The sequence below is a fragment of the Ranitomeya variabilis genome, chromosome 6 (genome assembly GCF_051348905.1).
Source record: "Ranitomeya variabilis isolate aRanVar5 chromosome 6, aRanVar5.hap1, whole genome shotgun sequence".
NCBI classification, from domain to species: Eukaryota; Metazoa; Chordata; class Amphibia; order Anura; family Dendrobatidae; genus Ranitomeya; species Ranitomeya variabilis.
Window position 1 is genome coordinate 3508083 of NC_135237.1, and position 23463 is coordinate 3531545.

At 46.5% G+C, this 23463-nt stretch overlaps 1 protein-coding gene across 5 annotated transcripts in view; it reads right to left on the minus strand.

Moving 5' to 3' along the window:
• Positions 1–23463, minus strand: part of SLC4A2 (solute carrier family 4 member 2) — a 334039-nt gene that overhangs the window by 55964 nt on the left and 254612 nt on the right. For 3 of the 5 annotated variants that reach the window (XM_077267743.1, XM_077267742.1, XM_077267744.1), the window contains 3 exons: positions 11059–11272; positions 10766–10981; positions 10180–10328 (listed from right to left, as the gene is read on the minus strand). The exons of the other annotated variants lie outside the window; for them this stretch is intronic. In XM_077267743.1, coding sequence (XP_077123858.1) covers positions 10180–10328; positions 10766–10981; positions 11059–11272 — 579 coding nt within the window. The remainder of the gene's footprint in view (positions 1–10179; positions 10329–10765; positions 10982–11058; positions 11273–23463) is intronic. 5 annotated transcript variants of the gene reach the window in all.

The window sequence follows — 23463 nt, forward strand, 5'->3', positions numbered from 1 at the left end:
TGACATGGGTATCCAGCAATCATCCATCTTTAATGCCAACTATAATAAACTTCAGAGCTAAGGGGGAACCATTCAAGAAATATATGTTTGCTGAAGATATTTTAAGGAAGGTCACACCAGTAAACTGGTGGAAGTCACTTAAGCGCTTGGATTTAGAGACTGTTCAAGTAATGATTTCACTTTTAACAGCAGTAGCTTCTTCTGCAGGCGTTGAAAGAATATTCTCTTCCTTTGGACTCATTCATTCTAAATTGAGAAATCGGTTGGGACCCAATAAAGCAGGAAAGCTTGTTTTTCTTTTCCAGATTATGAATAGGAACAAAGAAGAAGATGATGATGAAGATGATGACAAGTGAGCTACAGAGGACAGCAGGGACAGTAGTATTTAAGTTTTTCATGTGTCGGCTGGGCTGACAGTCTAAGTTTCTTAAAATATATATATATTTTGTTTAGCCAAATTAGTTAACAAACATGGATGTTTGTTTAAGCAAATAACTTATGCTGTAATGTTGTTATTGTTTCAGTTGAATAAATCTATTTAAATTGTTATTAAGGTCAGGATTATTTTTCTCCTTCCTAAGTACAACAGAACAGTGGTGTCCAAATATGAATGATTAACCCATTAAACTGGGGAGAAAAAAGTAATATAAAAAGTGATTCTAAAAATCTTCATCTACTTGCATGTTAAAGTAGCAAGAACTAGTTTAGGTAGAAACTTTGATTTAAATCACTGATTTACATCAAGCCTTACTGACTAGTGATTTAAATCGTGATTTAAATCGTGATTTAAATCAGTTAGATTTAAATCAAATCCACCCTGCCACAATCTCTATCCATCCTATCCCCCACCCCCTGAAGATGGCCGGACCATCATTGTAAATACACACTGTACTTTGTATCTCCCCCACCTCATTGGAGATTGGAAGCTCTCGCGAGCAGGGGCGGCTTATTTTGCTTTATTACTGTATTGTTAACATTGTTACTTATGACTGTTGTGTTTGAAACTGTTAAACTGTAAAGCGCTGCGGAATATGTTGGCGCTATATAAATAAAGATTATTATTATTTATCTTTTTTCTTGACTAAAAAGAAACCTGCAGCAACGGGGGAAGAGGAAGGTTCGATATATCCCTTGGCAAGACTTTTCGCGATGTATTCCTTCAAAGGCCAGTCTTCTGGGATCTGAAAGGTTGCATAACCTGGATTTGAATAGTTTTGCTTAAGGGAGCAGTCATAAGTTTGATGAGGAGTCAATTCCTGGCATCCCTCTTCAGAAAACACCTACTCAAAATCAGACACAAAGGAGGGTAGGGTTTTGGTGGAAACGGTAAAGAAACGGTTATTGTTACAGAAATAACTCAATTTTGCTATTTCTCTAGACTCCGAATGGGGTTATGCATAACGAAGCATGGGAGACTCGGTACAATAGGAATAGTAAGACCTACAAAAACATAACAAGAAATACATTCTTTATGAAAGACCCCAATTTCAAGGCCCAAATTATGAACCATCTGTGTGAAATACTCCTGAGCAAGAGGCGAAGAATCAATAGAAAATATTAAGATGGGTTTTGCCAAAACCCTACAAGACAAGCCATGAGTCCGGGCAAACCGTGCATCCACCATATTGGCCCCAACCCACTATCCAAAAGAAAATACACTCTTTAAATTTTTGAACCAAAAAAACACTTCTTAAGGTAAAACAAACTGAGAGGTACAAATGAAGGAAATATATACGCCCTGGTTGTAGTAAACCACACAATCTGGGGTCAGAAGTTTTCTCACGGTTTCTTTAATTTAAGTGCGGAGGGCCAAACCCCAATTAAGTGAGCTTCTGACCACAAAAGAAACAATCCCCCATTCTGCGTGGACCGGCAGGAGGTTAGGCCAACTGAGGTCCTCCCCAACTGCATAGTTCCATCAGAAGACGAGAGCTCTTCCTCCTCAGGAGTACAGCTGGGGGAGGGGTCAGCATGGCTCTATCTATAAGGCATCTATCAATCTGGATGACTAAGGCCATAGCGGTCTCCGAGGACTCATGAGGTTCATACAGAACCAACGCTTCCTTTAGCTTTTTTTTTACAAGCCCTGACAAAACTGGCTTCTGTCAGTGGCTCATCTCCGGAGCTCAGAACAAAACTCCTCTGTTGGCCGATTCCGATGCTGGAGCTTGCGTAGATTCTGCAAGGGAGACATCATGGTCTTTATAGATAAGACCTAAGGCCGCAAAAAATTCATTCAGTGACCAAAGAGACTGGGAGTTAACAATCCCCACCAATTGTGCCTCGCTCTGAGAGGAATGAGGATGTAGCCTGAAATACAGTTTACAGGCTTCCCTGAAAATAATGAATTTATCCCGCCCCTCAGAAAACCAATCCAGGAGGGCCACTCTGGATTCATGCTGGGTCTACATATCAGTGGAGACCCCCAGACCTGCACTTTGCTGCTGTTGCTGTCCAATTATAGACAGCAGATCTATCACCAAGACTGAGCCTGCATTTGTTTAGCTAGTACAGCAATCGTATCCATGACAGTATGAAAAAATATGTGACGAGCAATAATGTCACAGTGTGACTGTGGGAAAGCCAGGGCAGAGGGACCCTATAGTGTCCCTTCAATTAGGGGGGCCCAGTCTATCCCTAACCCCGGAGTTACCAGCGAAGATGGAGATGCCCACTTCACGTGCCTCTCTGTGTTCCTACGAAATCCTATGTAACTCCCACCCTCCTCCCAGAGAAGAAAGGGGCAGGAGTAAAAATGTAACATCGGCTGGACAGAGAGGGGGAAACCAGGGCACAACCAAACAACAGACACACAGGATAAAATAAAAAAGGAAGATGGGTGACAGTAAAGAGGCAGAAAAGCAACACGAAAGAAGGCCAAAAGGGGAAAGTAGAGGTATTCATAACAAATCCCATGCTACAAGACGACTAGAGCAACTCTCCAGAACATTTTCTCCAATGAAGCCTGAAACAGAATGAAGATTCTATTGCTGGCATGGAGGGAAGTCAGACACAGGTTTACAAAATGGAAGGGTGTGGTTCCAATAAGCAGCACAGCCAATAGGCCACAAGGAACTCTAAACCCTTTCCATGCCACAAGAAACCTGTTAACTCATGAATGGCGGTGTAGATTTAAAGAGGACCTGTGCTCAGCTAATCGAAACAATCTTCTAATCTCAGATGTATCACAAGTCCCAGCAGAATGCGGCATATTCATGACAGAACCCCCTGTATCCCAAGGAACCCAAAGTTTGTACATACGGGGAATGTGAGAGTATGAGGATGAAATGTCACCACAGAGCCACCGAGTGTAAGAAGGAGTGCACAAGGAACCTCCAGTGTCCTAAGGAATCCATAGTTTGTACATATTGGGAATGTGAGAGTATGAGGACGTGAAGTCCCCATTGAGGATACGAAGAAATGCACAAGAACCTCCTGTGTTCCAAGGAATCCAAGGCAAGTATGTATGGGGAACGTGAAAGTATTAAGATGCAAAGTCACCATCGAAGGAATGCATGCTGGAACTGCCTGTATGCCAAGGAATCCAGAGGGTCTCTCAACTAGATAGAAAAAATGCAATGTTCCAGCTCAATAAAATATAAACAGTTTATTGGAAAAAAAATAGTTTAAGTTAAAATGCAAATTGGAAAAGAAATTATACAAAAAGTGCTCCTAATACATCACCATGGCCCCAGTGGGTAAAGCAACGCGTTTCCACCGTACCGCAGTCTTTGTCAAAGCTTAACTACCCAGAATACAATGAAAATATATAAAGGAACCTAAGACCAATCAAATTAAAGAACATAATCACATGATCGAAGGTCCTGTTCATGAAAAGAGTAGATAACAGAAAAAAAAAAAAAATGAACAAAAACAAATAAGAAAAGGGAAAAACCATAATGCATAAACAAAGAAATTAATTAAGAAATGACAAAATATTAAAATAAATCAATAATGAAACATGGTTTTGTTTCTTTTGTTGAGGCCGTCTGGAAACCTGGTTCCAAAATTGAATATCCAGTAAGCAGAGTCCTGCCGATGTCACCGCTGCCAGAAGGTTTTCTGATTTTTTCTATACCTGTGATTTTCAAAGAAGTGATATTAGGTACATGATGTTCAATAAAATGTTTGGACAAAGAAGAAATGCTGCGGGGATTATTACTGATATTGTGGATACGAGTGTTTAATTTACGGGTGGTGCACCCACATAAGATCTGCGGCATATAACACAATCTATCTTATACACAACATGTCGAGTGTTACAATTGATATATTGTTGAATATTAAAAGTTACAGTATTGTTATGATTGGTAAATGGTTTTGTGATAATCACTTGTTTGCATGTGGAACAATCGGTAGTGCCACATTTGTAATTGCCTTTGCAATCCAGCCAGGTACCCATCTTCTTATCAGTAGGCGTGAACCTACTAGGTGAAAGAATGTTACCTAACGAGGGTGCCCTTCCTAACGAGGGTGCCCTTCGTGCGACAATATTACATCCGCCTTGTAAAATCCTGGCTAGGACTGGATCTTCGTATAAAAGGGGAATGTACTTGTTAGTAATGTTTTTGATGTCCTGAAATTGTGGACTATATTGAAGACACACAAATGGTCTGTTAGAAAATTGGTTAGTCCGTTCAATATTGTTATTATTGTTTGACAAAATTAAATCATGTTGTTCATTAAATCTAATGCGGCTCATTATTAAATATGAGGAAGAAAAATTATCAGACATACAAAAACAGTTGGATGAAACCAAATCAAGTTTGAAATCGCACGTTGTATCAATAGAAAATAATGCGTTTTTTCAACAGACCATGGAAGACATATCCAAGTTGGAGGATGACATAACATCTAGAAAAAAACGCAAATTCCAACGTGATCTTGAAGATTACTCATCCAACAGAGTCTATGATTGGAATGATTTCTCGACTGATACACCGAGATCAATCTTGAGGAATACACATTACAAGAGAGAACAGACGAAGTGTGAGTTTCAGCTCCCGTGAAGATGACTCGGGTGACAATAATTTAAGTATGTCTGATCTTTCCGTCAATGAATCCGCTGGATGCAGTTCCAACAAACAAAACAATAAGACAAAAAACGCCAAAGGCGTGGTGGGCGTAAACACAGAAGGCATGCTTGGCATGCAAACACGTCGCAAGAAATTTTTTCTCAAATAGATACTGACAATGTTTTGAACCTATCATCCAAGGTTTTTTCCCAAGAACAGTTGGAAGTGCTTTCTTATGGACTAAATTTTGCTCCAGATAGGGATTTTAATTTATTTTCTACGATCTTGGACATCAACAAGTTTGTGAATAATTTAACTATCAAAAAACATTTCTGCACTAATAATGTCTCATGTGAACGTAGCCATAATGTGAACTGTGTCAATGAATTTCATACACTAAATTTTCCGGAGCAAGTTTCCCTTGTGACTTTACAAGAACTACGCGAGGTTAATGTAACTCCAGATAATCTGGTTAATCAATCTGACAGTTTCAAGACCAAGAATCCGTTCTTTTATCCCATACATACGAGGCCTGAATGTATGAATAGATTCCAGGAAACTATAGAACGGGAACTTAAGAATTTACAACATGAGAATCCTATTTCCCATAGAACGCACAGGAAAGCTATCCCAGACACTAAAAGCATGACGGGCATTACAATCCAGATGAGTGATAAAGGTGGATTCATTGTTGTCACGGACTCCACGGATTATAGGGAGGGTGTTCAGCAATTATTATCTGATTCATCTACCTACAAAAAACTCAGTACGGATCCTACTGTTGCATTTAAAGCCGATATGGACAATATGATCAAAGATGGAGTAGCCTTGGGCGCAGTTACAGACAAACAAGCAGAATCTTTGGAGGTATCTCATCCCATTATGCCCATATTACATGGGTTACCCAAAACTCACAAGAGCCAAGATTTTCCACCTATGAGACCCATAGTTTCCAGTATTGGTTCCTTAAACGAACGTATGGGTCAGTGGCTAGACTCATTATTGCAACCACTTGTTCTCAGAATTCCTGGTTATATCAGACACTAAGGATGTGCTGGGCATTCTTAAGGTACCGTCACACTAAACGATATCGCTAGCGATCCGTGACGTTGCAGCGTCCTGGATAGCGATATCATTGAGTTTGACACGCAGCAGCGATCAGGATCCTGCTGTGATATCGCTGGTCGTTGCTGAAAGTTCAGAACTTTATTTGGTCGTCAGATCGCCGTGTATCGTTGTGTTTGACAGCAAAAGCAACGATACCAGCGATGTTTTACAATGGTAACCAGGGTAAACATTGGGTTACTAAGCGCAGGGCCGCGCTTAGTAACCCGATGTTTACCCTGGTTACCAGTGTAAAATGTAAAAAAACAAACACTACATACTCACCTTCACGTCCCCCGCCGTCCGCTTCCTGCACTGACTGAGTGCTGGCCGTAAAGTGAAAGCACAGCACAGCAGTGACGTCACCGCTCTGCTGTTAGGGCCGGCACTCAGTCAGTGCAGGAAGCGGACGCCGGGGGACGCAAAGGTGAGTATGTACTGTTTGTTTTTTTACATTTTACACTGGTAACCAGGGTAAACATCGGGTTACTAAGCGCGGCCCTGCGCTTAGCAACCCGATGTTTACCCTGGTTACCCAGGGACCTCGGCATCGTTGGTCGCTGGAGAGCGGTCTGTGTGACAGCTCTCCAGTGACCAAACAGCGGCGCTGCAGCGATCAGCATCGTTGTCTGTATCGCTGCAGCGTCGCTTAGTGTGAAGGTACCTTTACATGTAAAAAGTGGTCATCGAGTTTCAGCTGGCTGAGCTGTGATGTGATTTCTTTATATACTTGTAGACCCCACAATGTTGCTGTAATGGCTTTACAGTCTCACTTGGATCGGTTCAGTACTTATTCCCAGGATCTTGTTAATTATATTTTACAGGTTACCTCTTTTCTTTTTTTCCTTTGATGGCGATTATTATTTGCAATACACTGGTGTGGCCATGGGTGCCAAGTTTTCACCGTCTCTTGCACATTTAGTTATGGCCAAGTGGGAATATGATTTTTTGTTCACATCTGATAATCAGTTTTCTTCTCACATTTTTTGGTATGGCAGATACATCGACGATACATTGATTATATGGGACGGCGATGTATCTGCCATACATTCCTTTGTTGTTGGTTACATCAATAGTAATGATTATAATATCAAGTTTACTTATGTTCATGATAAAACTAATATTTCCTTTTTAGATTTGCAATTAATGGGCATTCCTAACCAATATATCTCTACTGAAACATATTTCAGACCAGCATCAGGTTACTCTATGCTCATAGTAGTCATCATCTATTCCTGTGGGGGAATTTATAAGGCTCAAACGCAAATGTAATAACAATAATCAACTCAAAAATGACTTGGCCAATTCCAGAAATACATTTCATAAACGAGGATATCCCAATAGGATGTTAAATAGAGCGCACCATATTGTACAGAATAAAAAACAACACGATTTAATTTTGTCAAACAATAATAACAATATTGAACGGACTAACCAATTTTCTAACAGACCATTTGTGTGTCTTCAATATAGTCCACAATTTCAGGACATCAAAAACATTATTGACAAGTACATTCCCCTTTTATACGAAGATCCAGTCCTAGCCAGGATTTTACAAGGCGGATGTAATATTGTCGCACGAAGGGCACCCTCGTTAGGAAGGGCACCCTCGTTAGGAAGGGCACCCTCGTTAGGAAGGGCACCCTCATTAGGTAACATTCTTTCACCTAGTAGGTTCACGCCTACTGATAAGAAGATGGGTACCTGGCTGGATTGCAAAGGCAATTACAAATGTGGCACTACCGATTGTTCCACATGCAAACAAGTGATTATCACAAAACCATTTACCAATCATAACAATACTGTAACTTTTAATATTCAACAATATATCAATTGTAACACTCGACATGTTGTGTATAAGATAGATTGTGTTATATGCCGCAGATCTTATGTGGGTGCACCACCCGTAAATTAAACACTCGTATCCACAATATCAGTAATAATCCCCACAGCATTTCTTCTTTGTTCAAACATTTTATTGAACATCATGTACCTAATATCACTTCTTTGAAAATCACAGGTATAGAAAAAATCAGAAAACCTTCTGGCAGCGGTGACATCGGCAGGACTCTGCTTACTGGATATTCAATTTTGGAACCAGGTTTCCAGACGGCCTCAACAAAAGAAACAAAACCATGTTTCATTATTGATTTATTTTAATACTTTGTCATTTCTTAATTAATTTCTTTGTTGATGCATTATGGTTTTTCCCTTTTCTTATTTGTTTTTGTTCATTTTTTTTCTGTTATATACTCTTTTCATGAACAGGACCTTCGATCATGTGATTATGTTCTTTGATTTGATTGGTCTTAGGTTCCTTTATATATTTTCATTGTATTCTGGGTAGTTAAGCTTTGACAAAGACTGCGGTACGGTGGAAACGCGTTGCTTTACCCACTGGGGCCATGGTGATGTATTAGGAGCACTTTTTGTATCATTTCTTTTCCAATTTGCATTTTAACTTAAACTATTTTTTTCCAATAAACTGTTTATATTTTATTGAGCTGGAACATTGCATTTTTTCTATCTTCCAAAGTCTTGTCAGGATCTGGTTCCGTGCTCTCTACAAAAACGGTGAGCTGGCTTTGTTTTTTCTTTCACGTCTCTGAAGGCTTGGGGAGACCCTCAGTTGCCCTTCACTCTGAGAACCAACACCTCACACATGGGATGCAGGGGAGAGGGCAGAGGCCTGTATGTGTATTGGGGAGGTCTGACACAGTCACACAGTGTCATCAGTTACATGATCTATAGTCGTCAGACAGTAGGGGAGGATTGCTGTGCTAGCATCCTCATCCCATTCATCATTGCTATCACCCATCATTACTCCACCTAGGCCTGTCATGCGCCATCACCCATCATTATAGAAGACGAAAGGAAAAGGGGAAATTGTCAGCTCTCCATATATTGAGGCACCTTGCTGGATAAGGTGGAATCGCACGGAGCTGTCTCAGTATTGGTCGTCAGCAGTAGAATGGAATAAAGAGGGAAGAACCTCCAGGGATAAAGACTAGCGAAAAAATGAAGTATTAAAAACGTAGAAACTTTATTGGACCAATTGTAAGGACATAAACACTGGTCACCCCTAAAAAATCCTGGGGAAACCAACGTGTTTCACATAAGAACCTTAATCATGGTATGTAAGGCTCTTAACTGAAACACGTTGGTCGGTTTCCCCCGGATTTGTTTGTGGTGATCAGTGTTTATGTCCTTATAATTGATCCAATAAAGTTTCTACGTTTTTAATACTTCATTTTTTCCCTGGTTATCATCACTGGAGGTTCTTCCCCTATTTTTCCATCACCCATCATTACTCCTCCTGATCCCAATCTTACACCATCACCCATCATTGCTTCACCTAGACCATGCCATGTGCCATCACCCATCATTACTCCTCGTAGATCTTGCTATCACCCATTATTGCTCCACCTAGACCTCCTGCACCTGTGTCGCCATTTAAGCTATCCTTGTTCTTTCCACCAATCCCACTGCAAGGACAAAATAATCCACTGTTGACCACTCTGGAATAATGTAAATGAAAGGAGCAAACAGGGGTAGATCTGAGGACAGGGTAAGTTGCCCGATAATCCATTTAATTTCCATTCATCCCTTTAAATCAGTGTTTCTCAACTCCGGTCCTCAAGACCCACCAACAGGTCAAGTTTTCAGGATTTCCTTACTGTTGCACAGGTGATAATTTCATTACCTGCTCAAGCATTAATTCCAGCACCTGGGCAATACTATGGAAATCCTGAAAACATGAACTGTTGGTGGGTCTTGAGGACCGGAGTTGAGAAACACTGCTTTAAATAAAGGGGAGTGTCAGTCATCTCTGGCCTCCAAGTCTGGCAGCTAGGCTCTCAGGAAACAGGACTACAGATCCCAGAATACTAAATGCAGTTAACAGCAGACCAGCTTAGGAGTGATACCTCCCAGGTAGGCCAAACTCCAGACCACTGAATGTGAAAAAGCCCCGATCCTGCTGACAATAGAAAGCAGGTACACATACACCATAAGTGTACATGGACAACCCTCCCCAACAGACCCATATGCAACACCTCACCGAATAAAAGGCTTCTTCAAACACCAACAGTGGTCCCGAAAATCCAACAATCAGTAGAGGTTGTGCCCCCAGGAGGCAGAATATCACACCCTGCAGACAGGTCCCAATGATAAGCTCTGACACCCCAATGAGACCACCCGTCTTCTCACCTGCGGAGAGAACAGGAACATGTGAGAGTGATATTGACACGTCCATTGATGGCGCAGAGGATCCTTGTTATCTACAGAGAGTATACATGGAGACAAACATGGAGACAAAGTTCAATAGAGGACAGCCCATCGGTATCTCTTACATTGCCCCCCTCAATACGCCTGACACTGCCAACCCCCTCAATACACCCGACGACACCAGCGCCTCAATAAGCCCGACACTGCCCCCTCTGAAAACATCCAACACGGCCCCTCTTCAATACCCCTGACACTGTACCCTGTCAATACCTCTGACAGTGATGATGTGGGAAGACAGGCTGAATCCCCTGCTCTGTGCAAAGCGCAAGGCTGCAGACATCAGAGAAGATGTCACTCATTGATTAGCGCGAGTTTAAGCTCAAGAAGTACTGTAGATACAATATACGGGGGATGCTCACCCAGAAGACCACCGAATGTTATTGCAGGCGACAGAGCTGCAAAATAGATGAAAATGACTGCAGCCATGCACTGTGGATCTAGGGCATCACGAAAATCACTTGCATATTTTGGATAACGCCGCTGGATATCTCGCACAAGACCTCCGAATGGCCGACCCGTCCTGCGCAGAGGATCATCTCCACCATCACCAGACACCACAGCTTTTATCAGGAGAGCTACAATGGAGAAAGTCAGCAATGAGCCAGGAGAAACATGGACAGAAGACGGCAGAGGTCGTTACACAGAAGACAACCTGTCTCTGGTGCGGTGCTGGCCTCCTCCAGGACCTTCTTTTCTGGGCCTTGGCGTCGTTTCAGCATTTCACGTTGGAACAGAGCTACAGACCGTAGGAGCTCCTCTCCCATCACCTCTGATGGCGGCAGCACAACGCTGCAGTCCAGGAACTCATTAATGGCGGTCAGAAGATCTTGTCGATCATCAGCAAGGTAGGCAGCCTCATGGAAAGACTGAGGAGGAGACATACAGGGAGGATCATAATGGAGAAAAAGGGACTGGGACAAAAGATAAAGGGGCCAATGGGGAGAACATACAGGGAAGATCAAAACGAAGAATCAGGGACTAGGCCTAAAGGTAAGGGGCCAAAGAGGAGACATACAGGGAAGATCAAATACAAAAGCAAGGACTGTCCTAAAAGGTAAAGGGCCGAGGAGGAGATAGAGAGGGAGAATCAAAATGGAGAAGCAGAGACTGGACTTAAGGCTGAAGGACCAAGGAGAAGACATACAGGGAAGATGAAAATGGTAAAGGTAAATAACCGAGGAGACTGTAGGAAAGCTGGGAAGTACAGGGTTACATCCCAGTTCTGCAGGGTTTGATTAGAGGCACCAGCCTGGATTTTGTCTAGAACCAGGAAATAGGATCACTTTGTTTTCAGTTTGCTGGGAGGACAAAGCAGAGAGTGGATTTTGCTGGGTGATGCATAGAATCGTTTGTTGCTGACCAAAGTGAGCCAGATGAAGTGCCAGGATTGCCGCATGTGTGAGAGACCGTGGTCTGTGTGTGGGAGGAAAGAAAGTCCTCTAATGTTGGCAGCCTCAGGAAGAAGTTGAGAGGGAAAGGACTATGCTTTGAACTAGTGAACCTGCCCTGCTATTACTTGTCGGCTGGTAAAAAAAATGTTTATTTTCCTGTCATACCTTTGTGCTCGAAGAGGAGACACGCAAAGAGGGTCAAAAAAGGGTGTTATAAAAGCAATGAAATCTCAGATGTATGGACAAGACTGCATTGCCTGTGTGAACACTACCGACTACCTGAGAGAGTAAATCACTACAATTGGTGGATGAAATGCAGGTGTGAAGTCCCGCAGAGCACAGGTGATTGCAGTGTAAAGATTGAATGTCCAGGGTAAAGGCGGCTACAGTATTACAAACACAGTCTGAAAGTATGGAGGAGCTTGTTAAACAATTAGTCCAGGTGCAGCATCACCAGATCGCTCTCCTGGCAGAAACTGCCCACAACAGGGAGACGGCACTTTCCACCAGCCAAAGGGGCAGTATCCGTGTGAGGTGAATAGAATGGGAGGCTTTGCACAAAATTACTCTAGAAGACGACATTGAGGCTTTCCTGACTGTCTATAAGACAGTGGAGAAACTTCCCCCAGAGCAATGGGCAGAGGTTCTAGCTCCCTACCTTACTGGGAAACCACAGAAAGCGTACTATGACCTCGCCCTGCAGGATGTCAAGAAGTATAGCAAGATGGTGGCAGAGATTTTGGCACGTTTGGGCGTAACCCAATGGGTGCACCTCTGGTGCTACCAATGGGACAAGCCTCCATTGGTTGCAGATGTTTAACCTGTTACACCTGGTCCACAATTAGCTAAAGCCAGAGACCTGATCTCTGGAACAAATTGTGCAAACAGTGGTAGTGGACAGATTTATCCATTCACTGCCTAAATCTGTACAAAATTGGGTTTCCTGGGGAGATCCACTGAGCTTGGTCAAAAGATACTTGGCTGCAGAGAACTCCCTGAGCAGTCAAGGGAGCCTGAGTTCAGGGATACTCAAAAAAGGGGCCCAAGATCATATCTAAGGGGTGCCCAAGGTCCCAGGAGAGGTCAGAGCTAAGTTCAAGGGGTACATCTCTTAACACTGACCTTTGGAGATGTCGTACTCTGGTGTCATATATTAGCCAATTATCCCTTAATCTTGGAGCTGATGGACTGCTCAGTAGGCCGGTCGGTGCTATTCCTACTTAACCTACCCCACCTGCAGTGCTGTTCCTCCTCCTGGCGAGTGACCTCACTTCTATATTTACCAATCCTTGGGAAGGTGGTGGGCGTCATGTGTATTCATGGAGACACTAAGAACTTTCCTATGGTCTTGGTCGACATTGTGGGTCATGCGACTGTTTAAAAGTGGGAGAGGTCAGAAACTTGTCACATCCTATAATTGTCGATCATGATATTCCTGTTTTAGGATTTGTGGGGGTAAGTGATACCTCCTGGTGGCTCGGCGGACAAACAGGTTACAGTGGTAAAGACCTTGTCATATGCCATGATCTCCAAGTTGCAATTGTCTGTACAAACTGGCAATAAGGATGTGGAGCGTCATCTAAAGTTAATATTCCTGACCTGAGGTGTCCAAGGAAAATTTGGAACCGCCCAATTCAGGGACTTAACTTTGAAAGGAACCCTGGAAAATGTAAGGGTGGTAAACATTGCTAGGCAAAAATCAGAGAGAAAACCCATCTCACTATAACATGTGCAACCCAGTGTGCAAGAAACAACTTGAAATAGAAAGCAATGGGTTCCAGTTTCTGGTAAAAATTGGGTGTATCTTTATTAGGGTTAAATATCCATCATATATGAGGTATGGAGGGCAGAAAGAACAAAGGCAAAGCAATTCGAATACGATCCGGCGTTCTTTTTCAAAGCCTATTGTTGTTACCCAGGAACCGTGTTCGGTTTTCACTTTGGTCAGGCATGATGATCTGTTGTGTCAAGGGACTAAAGTGAGGGACCAGGTAAAAGAGCGCCTAATCAAGACCCAGGAGGAAGAATCGGTTGTCTCAAGTGAGACAATTTGTGCCAAGGGATTGGCGTACTTTTGTTAGCTCCCACAGTGTTTCAGTTAAACTGCACAGATCCATTCAGTCCCACCATCCAACACAAGAGATGCTCTCACAAATCACTTAACCCAATGCTCACTCTTTCTATCCTCCTCCTAGTTGCAGGAGATATCTCTCCCAAACCTTGGCCCCTCATGTTATAGTAAGTCAAACCCCTCAACTGCTACACTCAGATACCCCTCTAATCTTATTAATATTCCCTACGTGCCTTCTGTCTCTTTTAATTGTGCTCTTTGGAATTCTCACTCAGTGTGAATAAACTCTCCTTCATCCATGATTTCTTCCTCTCGGATTCTCTTAACCTTCTGGCTCTTACTGAAACCTGGATCCAGCAGTCAGACACCACAGCTGCCGCTACTGTCTCATATGGTGGACTACACTTCTCTCATTCCCCAAGATCGGACAACAGAGCAGGTGGAGGCGTTCGTCTGCTCCTATCACCCAAATGTACCTGTCAGGTTATCCCTCAAGTATCCTCACTTGTTTTCCCTTCTTTTGAGGTCCATGGGGTCAGACTCTTCATCCCTTTATCCATGCGAGTGGCAGTGGTGTATCGTCCTCCAGCCCCTCCCATCAGTTCCTGGATCACTTTGCCACTTGGCTCCCACACTTTCTCTCCTGCGACATCACCACCCTCATCATGGGAGACTTCAACATCCCCATTGCTTTTCCCCTCTCCCCGTCTGCTACTCACCTCCTCTTTTGGCCTTTCGCAGCTAACTAACTCTCCTACCCATGAAGACGGAAACTCCCTCAACCTGGTCTTCTCCTGGCTTTGCTCAGTGGATGATTTTACAAACTCCCCTCTCCCGCTCTCTTACCACAACCTTCTTTCATTCTCTATCAAGAACTGTCATCCCGCTCAGGTCATCCCCACTTTTCACACTTACAGAAATATACAGGCCAGTAACGCCCAGAAACTTATGAAGAACTTGCAGTCATCATTGGCCCCTATCTCCTCCCTCTCATGTCCTGATTCTGAACTGAAGAATTACAATGAAACACTGCAAAGTGACCTGGATGAAACCGGGCCTCCTATACATAAAACAACATGGCACAGATGGCGACAACCCTGGTACGTGCTGCAAACACGTTTCCTGCAGCGGTGCTCCAGGTGCGCCAAACATCTGTGGAGAAAATCCAATCTACCTGAAGATTTCATCCATTATAATGCTTAAAACATACAAAACTGCCCTTCATCTCTCCAAACAAACCTATTTTAACACCCTCATCACCTCACTATCCAATAACCCGAAACATCTCTTTGACACTTTCATTCCCTACTCAACCCAAGAGTGCAGGCCCCAGCCACGGATCTCCACACTGACGATCTGGCCAATTACTTCAAAGAAAAAATTGACCATATCTGACAGGAAATTATCTCCCAATCCCCTCATACCATGCACTTTCCTCCCTTCCTTACTACATCTCGCTCACTCTCTGACTTTGAACCAGTCACAGAAGAAGTAATCAAGCTCCTTGCATCTTCTCGCCCGACCACTTGCACCAGTGACTCCATTCCATCACATCTCCTCCTGTCCCTTTCCCCTGCTGTCACCTCTCACCTAACAAAAATATTCAACTTCTCTCTCTCTTCCGGTATTTTTCCCTCGTCATTTAAGCATGCCATCATACATCCATTACTTAAATAACCCTCCCTCGACCAAAACTGTGCCGCTAACTATAGACCTGTCTCTAATCTTCCCTTCATCTCTAAACTCCTGGAACACCTCGTCCACTTCCGTCTTATCTCTTCTCGACCCTCTTCAATCTGGTTTCCGCTCTACTGAAACTGCCCTCACTAAAGTCTCTAATGATCTACTAACAGCTAAACCTAATGGTCACACTCCATGCTAATTGTCTTGGATCTCTCCGCAGCATTCGACACTGTGGATCATCAGCTCCTCCTCACTATGCTCCGCTCCATCGGCCTCAAGGACACCGTTCTCTCCTGGTTCTCCTCCTATCTCTCTGACCGCTCCTTCACTGTATGTTTTGCTGGTTCCTCCTACTCTCACCTTCCCCTTACTGTTGGGATTCCTCAAGGAACTCAGTCCTAGGCCCCCTATTCTTCTCTTTGTATACTGCCCCTATTGGACAAACAATCAGTAGATTTGGTTTCCAGTACCATCTCTATGCTGATGACACACAATTATACACTTCTGCTCCTGATATCTCGCCTGCCTTTTTAGAAAACACCAGTGATTGTCTTACCGCTGTCTCCAACATCATGTCCTCCCTCTATCTGAAACTGAACCTGTCAAAAACTGAACTCCTCGTGTTCTCTCCCTCTACTAACCTATCTTTGCCTGACATTGCCATCTCCGTGTGAGGTTCCAGCATTACTACCCAGCAACATGCCTGCTGCCTTGGGGTCATCCTTGATTCCGAGCTTTCATTCACCCCCCCCCCACATCCGATCACTGGCTCGCTCTTCTTATCTGCATCTCAAAAACATTTCTAGAATTTGACCTTTTCTTACTTTCGACTCTGCAAAAACTCTTACTGTTTCTCTTATTCATTCTCGTCTGGACTATTGTAACTCTCTACTAATCGGCCTCCCTCTTACCAAACTCTCCCCGCTCCAATCTGTCCTGAATGCTGCTGCCAGGATCATATTCCTCACCAACCGTTAAACCGATGCCTCTACCTTCTGCCAGTCATTACACTGGTTACCCATCCACTCAAGAATCCAGTAAAAAACTATTACCCTCATCCACAAAGCACTCCATGGCTCAGCAGCATCCTACATCTCCTCCCTGGTCTCAGTCTACCACCCTACCTGTGCCCTCTGCCCTGCTCATGACCTCAGGTTAGCATCCTCAATAATCAGAACCTCCCACCCCCGTCTCCAAGATTTTTCATGTGATGCGCCACTTTTTTGGAATGCACTACCCAGGTTAACAATTAATCCCCAATCCCCACAGTTTTAAGCGTGCCCTAAAAACGCATTTGTTCAGACTGGCCCACCTCCTCAACGCATTAACCTAACTATCCCTGTGTGGTCCACTCAAAATTTTTACCATAACCAGGTTCCTTGTATCATGTTCTCACATGCTTCATGCAGTTAATAGCCCTCTGTGTCTGTACTGTTACATACTTAGGCAGCATTACATGAACACCCGATTTTTTACATTATGGCTGGTACGAACAAAAAAAGCAATTGCTACCATCCACCTCTCATGTCTCCCTTTTTCCTCATAGATTGTACGTTTGCGAGCAGCAGGGCCCTCACTCCTCTTGTATCTGGTGATCGGGGCCCTCACTGCTCCTGTATCTGGTGGTCGGGGCCCTCACTCCTCCTGTATCTGTGATCGGGGCCCTCACTCCTCTTGTATCTTGTGATCGGGACCCTCATTCCTCCTGTATCTAGAGATCGGGGCCCTCACTTCTCCTGTATCTGGTGATCGGGGCCCTCACTCCTCCTGTATCTGGTGATCGGGGCCCTCACTCCTCTTGTATCTGGTGATCGGGGTCCTCACTCCTCTTGGTATCTGGTGATCGGGGCCCTCACTCCTCCTGTATCTGGTGATCGGGGCCCTCACTCCTCTTGTATCTGGTGATCGGGGTCCTCACTCCTCTTGTATCTGGTGATCGGGGTCCTCACTCCTCTTGTATCTGGTGATCGGGGCCCTCACTCCTCTTGTATTTGGTGATCGGGGCCCTCACTCCTCTTGTATCTGGTGATCGGGGCCCTCACTCCTCTTGTATCTGGTGATCGGGGCCCTCACTCCTCTTGTATCTGGTGATCGGCGTCCTCACTCCTCTTGGTATCTGGTGATTGGGGCCCTCACTTCTCCTGTATCTGGTGATCGGGGCCCTCACTCCTCTTGTATTTGGTGATCGGGGCCCTCACTCCTCTTGTATCTGGTGATCGGGGCCCTCACTCCTCTTGTATCTGGTGATCGGGGCCCTCACTTCTCTTGGTATCTGGTGATCGGGGCCCTCACTCCTCTTGTATCTGGTGATCTGGGCCCTTACTCCTCTTGTATCTGGTGATCGGGGTCCTCACTCCTCCTGTACCTGGTGATCGGGGCCCTCACTCCTCTTGTATCTGGTGATTGGGGCCCTCACTCCTCTTGTATCTGGTGATCGGGGCCCTCAATCCTCTTGTATCTGGTGATCGGGGCCCTCACTCCTCTTGTATCTGGTGATCGGGGCCCTCACTCCTCCTGTATCTGGTGGTCGGGGCCCTCACTCCTCCTGTATCTGGTGATCGGGGTCCTCACTCCTCTTGTATCTGGTGATCAGGGCCCTCACTCCTCTTGTATCTGGTGAACGGGGCCCTCATTCCTCTTGTATCTGGTGATCGGGGCCCTCACTCCTCCTGTATCTGGTGATCGGGGCCCTCACTCCTCTTGGTATCTGGTGATCGGGGCCCTCACTCCTCCTGTATCTGGTGATCGGGGCCCTCACTACTCCTGTATCTGGTGATCGGGGTCCTCACTCCTCTTGGTATCTGGTGATCGGGGCCCTCAATCCTCCTGTATCTGGTGATCGGGGCCCTCACTCCTCCTGTATCTGGTGATCGGGGTCCTCACTCCTCTTGGTATCTGGTGATCGGGGCCCTCAATCCTCCTGTATCTGGTGATCGGGGTCCTCACTCCTCTTGTATCTGGTGATCGGGGCCCTCACTCCTCCTGTATCTGGTGGTCGGGGCCCTCACTCCTGTATCTGGTGATTGGGGCCCTCACTCCTCTTGTATCTGGTAATCGGGACCCTCTCTCCTCCTGTATCTGGTGATCGGGGCCCTCACTCCTCCTGTATCTGGTGATCGGGGCCCTCACTCCTCTTGTATCTGGTGATCGGGGCCCTCGCTCCTCTTGTATCTGGTGATCGGGGTCCTCACTCCTCTTGTATCTGGTGATCGGGGTCCTCACTCCTCTTGTATCTGGTGATCGGGGCCCTCACTCCTCTTGTATTTGGTGATCGGGGCCCTCACTCCTCTTGTATCTGGTGATCGGGGCCCTCACTCCTCTTGTATCTGGTGATCGGCGTCCTCACTCCTCTTGGTATCTGGTGATTGGGGCCCTCACTTCTCCTGTATCTGGTGATCGGGGCCCTCACTCCTCTTGTATTTGGTGATCGGGGCCCTCACTCCTCTTGTATCTGGTGATCGGGGCCCTCACTCCTCTTGTATCTTGTGATCGGGGCCCTCACTTCTCTTGGTATCTGGTGATCGGGGCCCTCACTCCTCTTGTATCTGGTGATTGGGGCCCTCACTCCTCTTGTATCTGGTGATCGGGGCCCTCACTCCTCTTGTATCTGGTGATCGGGGCCCTCACTCCTCCTGTATCTGGTGGTCGGGGCCCTCACTCCTGTATCTGGTGATTGGGGCCCTCACTCCTCTTGTATCTGGTGATCGGGTCCTCACTCCTCTTGTATCTGGTGATCGGGGCCCTCACTCCTCTTGTATCTGGTGATCGGGGCCCTCACTCCTCTTGTTTCTGGTGATCGGGGCCCTCACTCCTCCTGTATCTGGTGATCGGGGCCCTCACTCCTCCTGTATCTGGTGATCGGGGCCCTCACTCCTCTTGTATCTGGTGATCGGGGCCCTCACTCCTCTTGTATCTGGTGATCGGGGCCCTCACTCCTCTTGTATCTGGTGATCGGCGTCCTCACTCCTCTTGGTATCTGGTGATTGGGGCCCTCACTTCTCCTGTATCTGGTGATCGGGGCCCTCACTCCTCTTGTATCTGGTGATCGGGGCCCTCACTCCTCTTGTATCTGGTGATCGGGGCCCTCACTTCTCTTGGTATCTGGTGATCGGGGCCCTCACTCCTCTTGTATCTGGTGATCTGGGCCCTTACTCCTCTTGTATCTGGTGATCGGGGTCCTCACTCCTCCTATACCTGGTGATCGGGGCCCTCACTCCTCTTGTATCTTGTGATTGGGGCCCTTACTCCTCTTGTATCTGGTGATCGGGGCCCTCACTCCTCTTGTATCTGGTGGTCGGGGCCCTCACTTCTCCTGTATCTGGTGATTGGGGCCCTCACTCCTCTTGTATCTGGTGATCAGGGTCCTCACTCCTCTTGTATCTGGTGATCGGGGCCCTCACTCCTCTTGTATTTGGTGATCGGGGCCCTCACTCCTCTTGTATCTGGTGATCGGCGTCCTTACTCCTCTTGGTATCTGGTGATCGGGGCCCTCACTCCTCCTGTATCTGGTGATCGGGGCCCTCACTCCTCCTGTATCTGGTGATCGGGGCCCTCACTCCTCTTGTATCTGGTGATCGGGGCCCTCACTGCTCCTGTATCTGGTGATCGGGGCCCTCACTCCTCTTGTATTTGGTGATCGGGGCCCTCACTCCTCTTGGTATCTGGTGATCGGGGCCCTCACTCCTCCTGTATCTGGTGATCGGGGCCCTCACTCCTCTTGTATCTGGTGATCGGCGTCCTCACTCCTCCTGTATCTGGTGATCGGGGCCCTCACTCCTCCTGTATCTGGTGATCGGGGCCCTCACTCCTCCTGTATCTGGTGATCGGGGCCCTCACTCCTCTTGTATCTGGTGATCGGGGCCCTCACTCCTCTTGTATCTGGTGATCGGGACCCTCACTCCTCTTGGTATCTGGTGATCGGGGCCCTCACTCCTCCTGTATCTGGTGATCTGGGCCCTTACTCCTCTTGTATCTGGTGATCGGGGTCCTCACTCCTCCTGTACCTGGTGATCGGGGCCCTCACTCCTCTTGTATCTTGTGATTGGGGCCCTTACTCCTCTTGTATCTGGTGATCGGGGCCCTCACTCCTCTTGTATCTGGTGGTCGGGGCCCTCACTCCTCCTGTATCTGGTGGTCGGGGCCCTCACTCCTGTATCTGGTGATTGGGGCCCTCACTCCTCTTGTATCTGGTGATCGGGGCCCTCACTCCTCTTGTATCTGGTGATCGGGGCCCTCACTCCTCCTGTATCTGGTGATCGGGGCCCTCACTCCTCTTGTATCTGGTGATCGGGGCCCTCACTCCTCTTGTATCTGGTGATCGGGGCCCTCACTCCTCTTGTATCTGGTGATCGGGGCCCTCGCTCCTCCTGTATCTGGTGATCTGGGCCCTTACTCCTCTTGTATCTGGTGATCGGGGTCCTCACTCCTCCTGTACCTGGTGATCGGGGCCCTCACTCCTCTTGTATCTTGTGATTGGGGCCCTTACTCCTCTTGTATCTGGTGATCGGGGCCCTCACTCCTCTTGTATCTGGTGGTCGGGGCCCTCACTCCTCCTGTATCTGGTGGTCGGGGCCCTCACTCCTGTATCTGGTGATTGGGGCCCTCACTCCTCTTGTATCTGGTGATCGGGGTCCTCACTCCTCTTGTATCTGGTGATCGGGGCCCTCACTCCTCTTGTATTTGGTGATCGGGGCCCTCACTCCTCCTGTATCTGGTGATCGGGGCCCTCACTCCTCCTGTATCTGGTGATCGGGGCCCTCACTCCTCTTGTATCTGGTGATCGGGGCCCTCACTGCTCCTGTATCTGGTGATCGGGGTCCTCACTCCTCTTGGTATCTGGTGATCGGGGCCCTCACTCCTCTTGTATCTTGTGATCGGCGTCCTCACTCCTCTTGGTATCTGGTGATCGGGGCCCTCACTCCTCCTGTATCTGGTAATCGGGGCCCTCACTCCTCCTGTATCTGGTGATCGGGGCCCTCACTCCTCCTGTATCTGGTGATCGGGGTCCTCACTCCTCCTGTATCTGGTGATCGGGGCCCTCACTCCTCTTGTATCTGGTGATCGGGGCCCTCACTCCTCCTGTATCTGGTGATCGGGGCCCTCACTCCTCCTGTATCTGGTGATCGGGGCCCTTACTCCTCTTGTATCTGGTGATCGGGGCCCTCACTTCTCCTGTATCTGGTGATCGGGGCCCTCACTCCTCCTGTATCTGGTGATCGGGGCCCTCACTCCTCTTGTATCTGGTGATCGGGGTCCTCACTCCTCTTGTATCTGGTGATCGGGGCCCTCACTCTTCTTGTATCTGGTGATCGGGACCCTCCCTCCTCTTGCATCTGGTGATCGGGGTCCTCACTCCTCTTGTATCTGGTGATCGGGGCCCTCACTCTTCTTGTATCTGGTGATCGGGACCCTCATTCCTCCTGTATCTGGTGATTGGGGCCCTCACTCCTCTTGTATCTGGTGATCGGGGCCCTCACTCCTCTTAACATAGTTAGTAAGGCCGAAAAAAGACATTTGTCCATCCAGTTCAGCCTATATTCCTATATTCCATCATAATAAATCCCCAGATCTACATCCTTCTACAGAACCTAATAATTGTATGATACAATATTGTTCTGCTCCAGGAAGACATCCAGGCCTCTCTTGAACCCCTCGACTGAGTTCGCCATCACCACCTCCTCAGGCAAGCAATTCCAGATTCTCACTGCCCTAACAGTAAAGAATCCTCTTCTATGTTGGTGGAAAAACCGTCTCTCCTCCAGACGCAAAGAATGCCCCCTTGTGCCCGTCACCTTCCTTGGTATAAACAGATCCTCAGCGAGATATTTGTATTGTCCCCTTATATACTTATACATGGTTATTAGATCGCCCCTCAGTCGTCTTTTTTCTAGACTAAATAATCCTAATTTTACTAATCTATCTGGGTATTGTAGTTCTCCCATCCCCTTTGTTAATTTTGTTACCCTCCTTTGTACTCTCTCTAGTTCCATTATATCCTTCCTGAGCACCGGTGCCCAAAACTGGACACAGTACTCCATGTGCGGTCTAACTAGGGATTTGTACAGAGGCAGTATAATGCTCTCATCATGTGTATCCAGACCTCTTTTAATGCACCCCATGATCCTGTTTGCCTTGGCAGCTGCTGCCTGGCACTGGCTGCTCCAGGTAAGTTTATCATTAACTAGGATCCCCAAGTCCTTCTCCCTGTCAGATTTACCCAGTGGTTTCCCGTTCAGTGTGTAATGGTGATATTGATTCCTTCTTCCCATGTGTATAACCTTACATTTATCATTGTTAAACCTCATCTGCCACCTTTCAGCCCAAGTTTCCAACTTATCCAGATCCATCTGTAGCAGAATACTATCTTCTCTTGTATTAACTGCTTTACATAGTTTTGTATCATCTGCAAATATCAATATTTTACTGTGTAAACCTTCTACCAGATCATTAATGAATATGTTGAAGAGAACAGGTCCCAATACCGACCCCTGCAGTACCCCACTGGTCACAGCGACCCAGTTAGAGACTATACCATTTATAACCACCCTCTGCTTTCTATCATTTCTTGTATCTGGTGATCGGGGCCCTCACTCCTCTTGTATCTGGTGATCGGGGCCCTCACTCCTCCTGTATCTGGTGATCGGGGCCCTCACTCCTCTTGTATCTGGTGATCGGGGCCCTCACTCCTCTTGTATCTGGTGATCGGGGCCCTCACTCCTCCTATATCTGGTGATCGGGGCCCTCACTCCTCCTGTATCTGGTGATCGGGGCCCTCACTTCTCCTGTATCTGGTCATCGGGGCCCTCACTGCTCCTGTATCTGGTGATCGGGGCCCTCACTCCTCTTGTATCTGGTGATCGGGGCCCTCACTCCTCTTGTATCTGGTGATCGGGGCCCTCACTCCTCCTATATC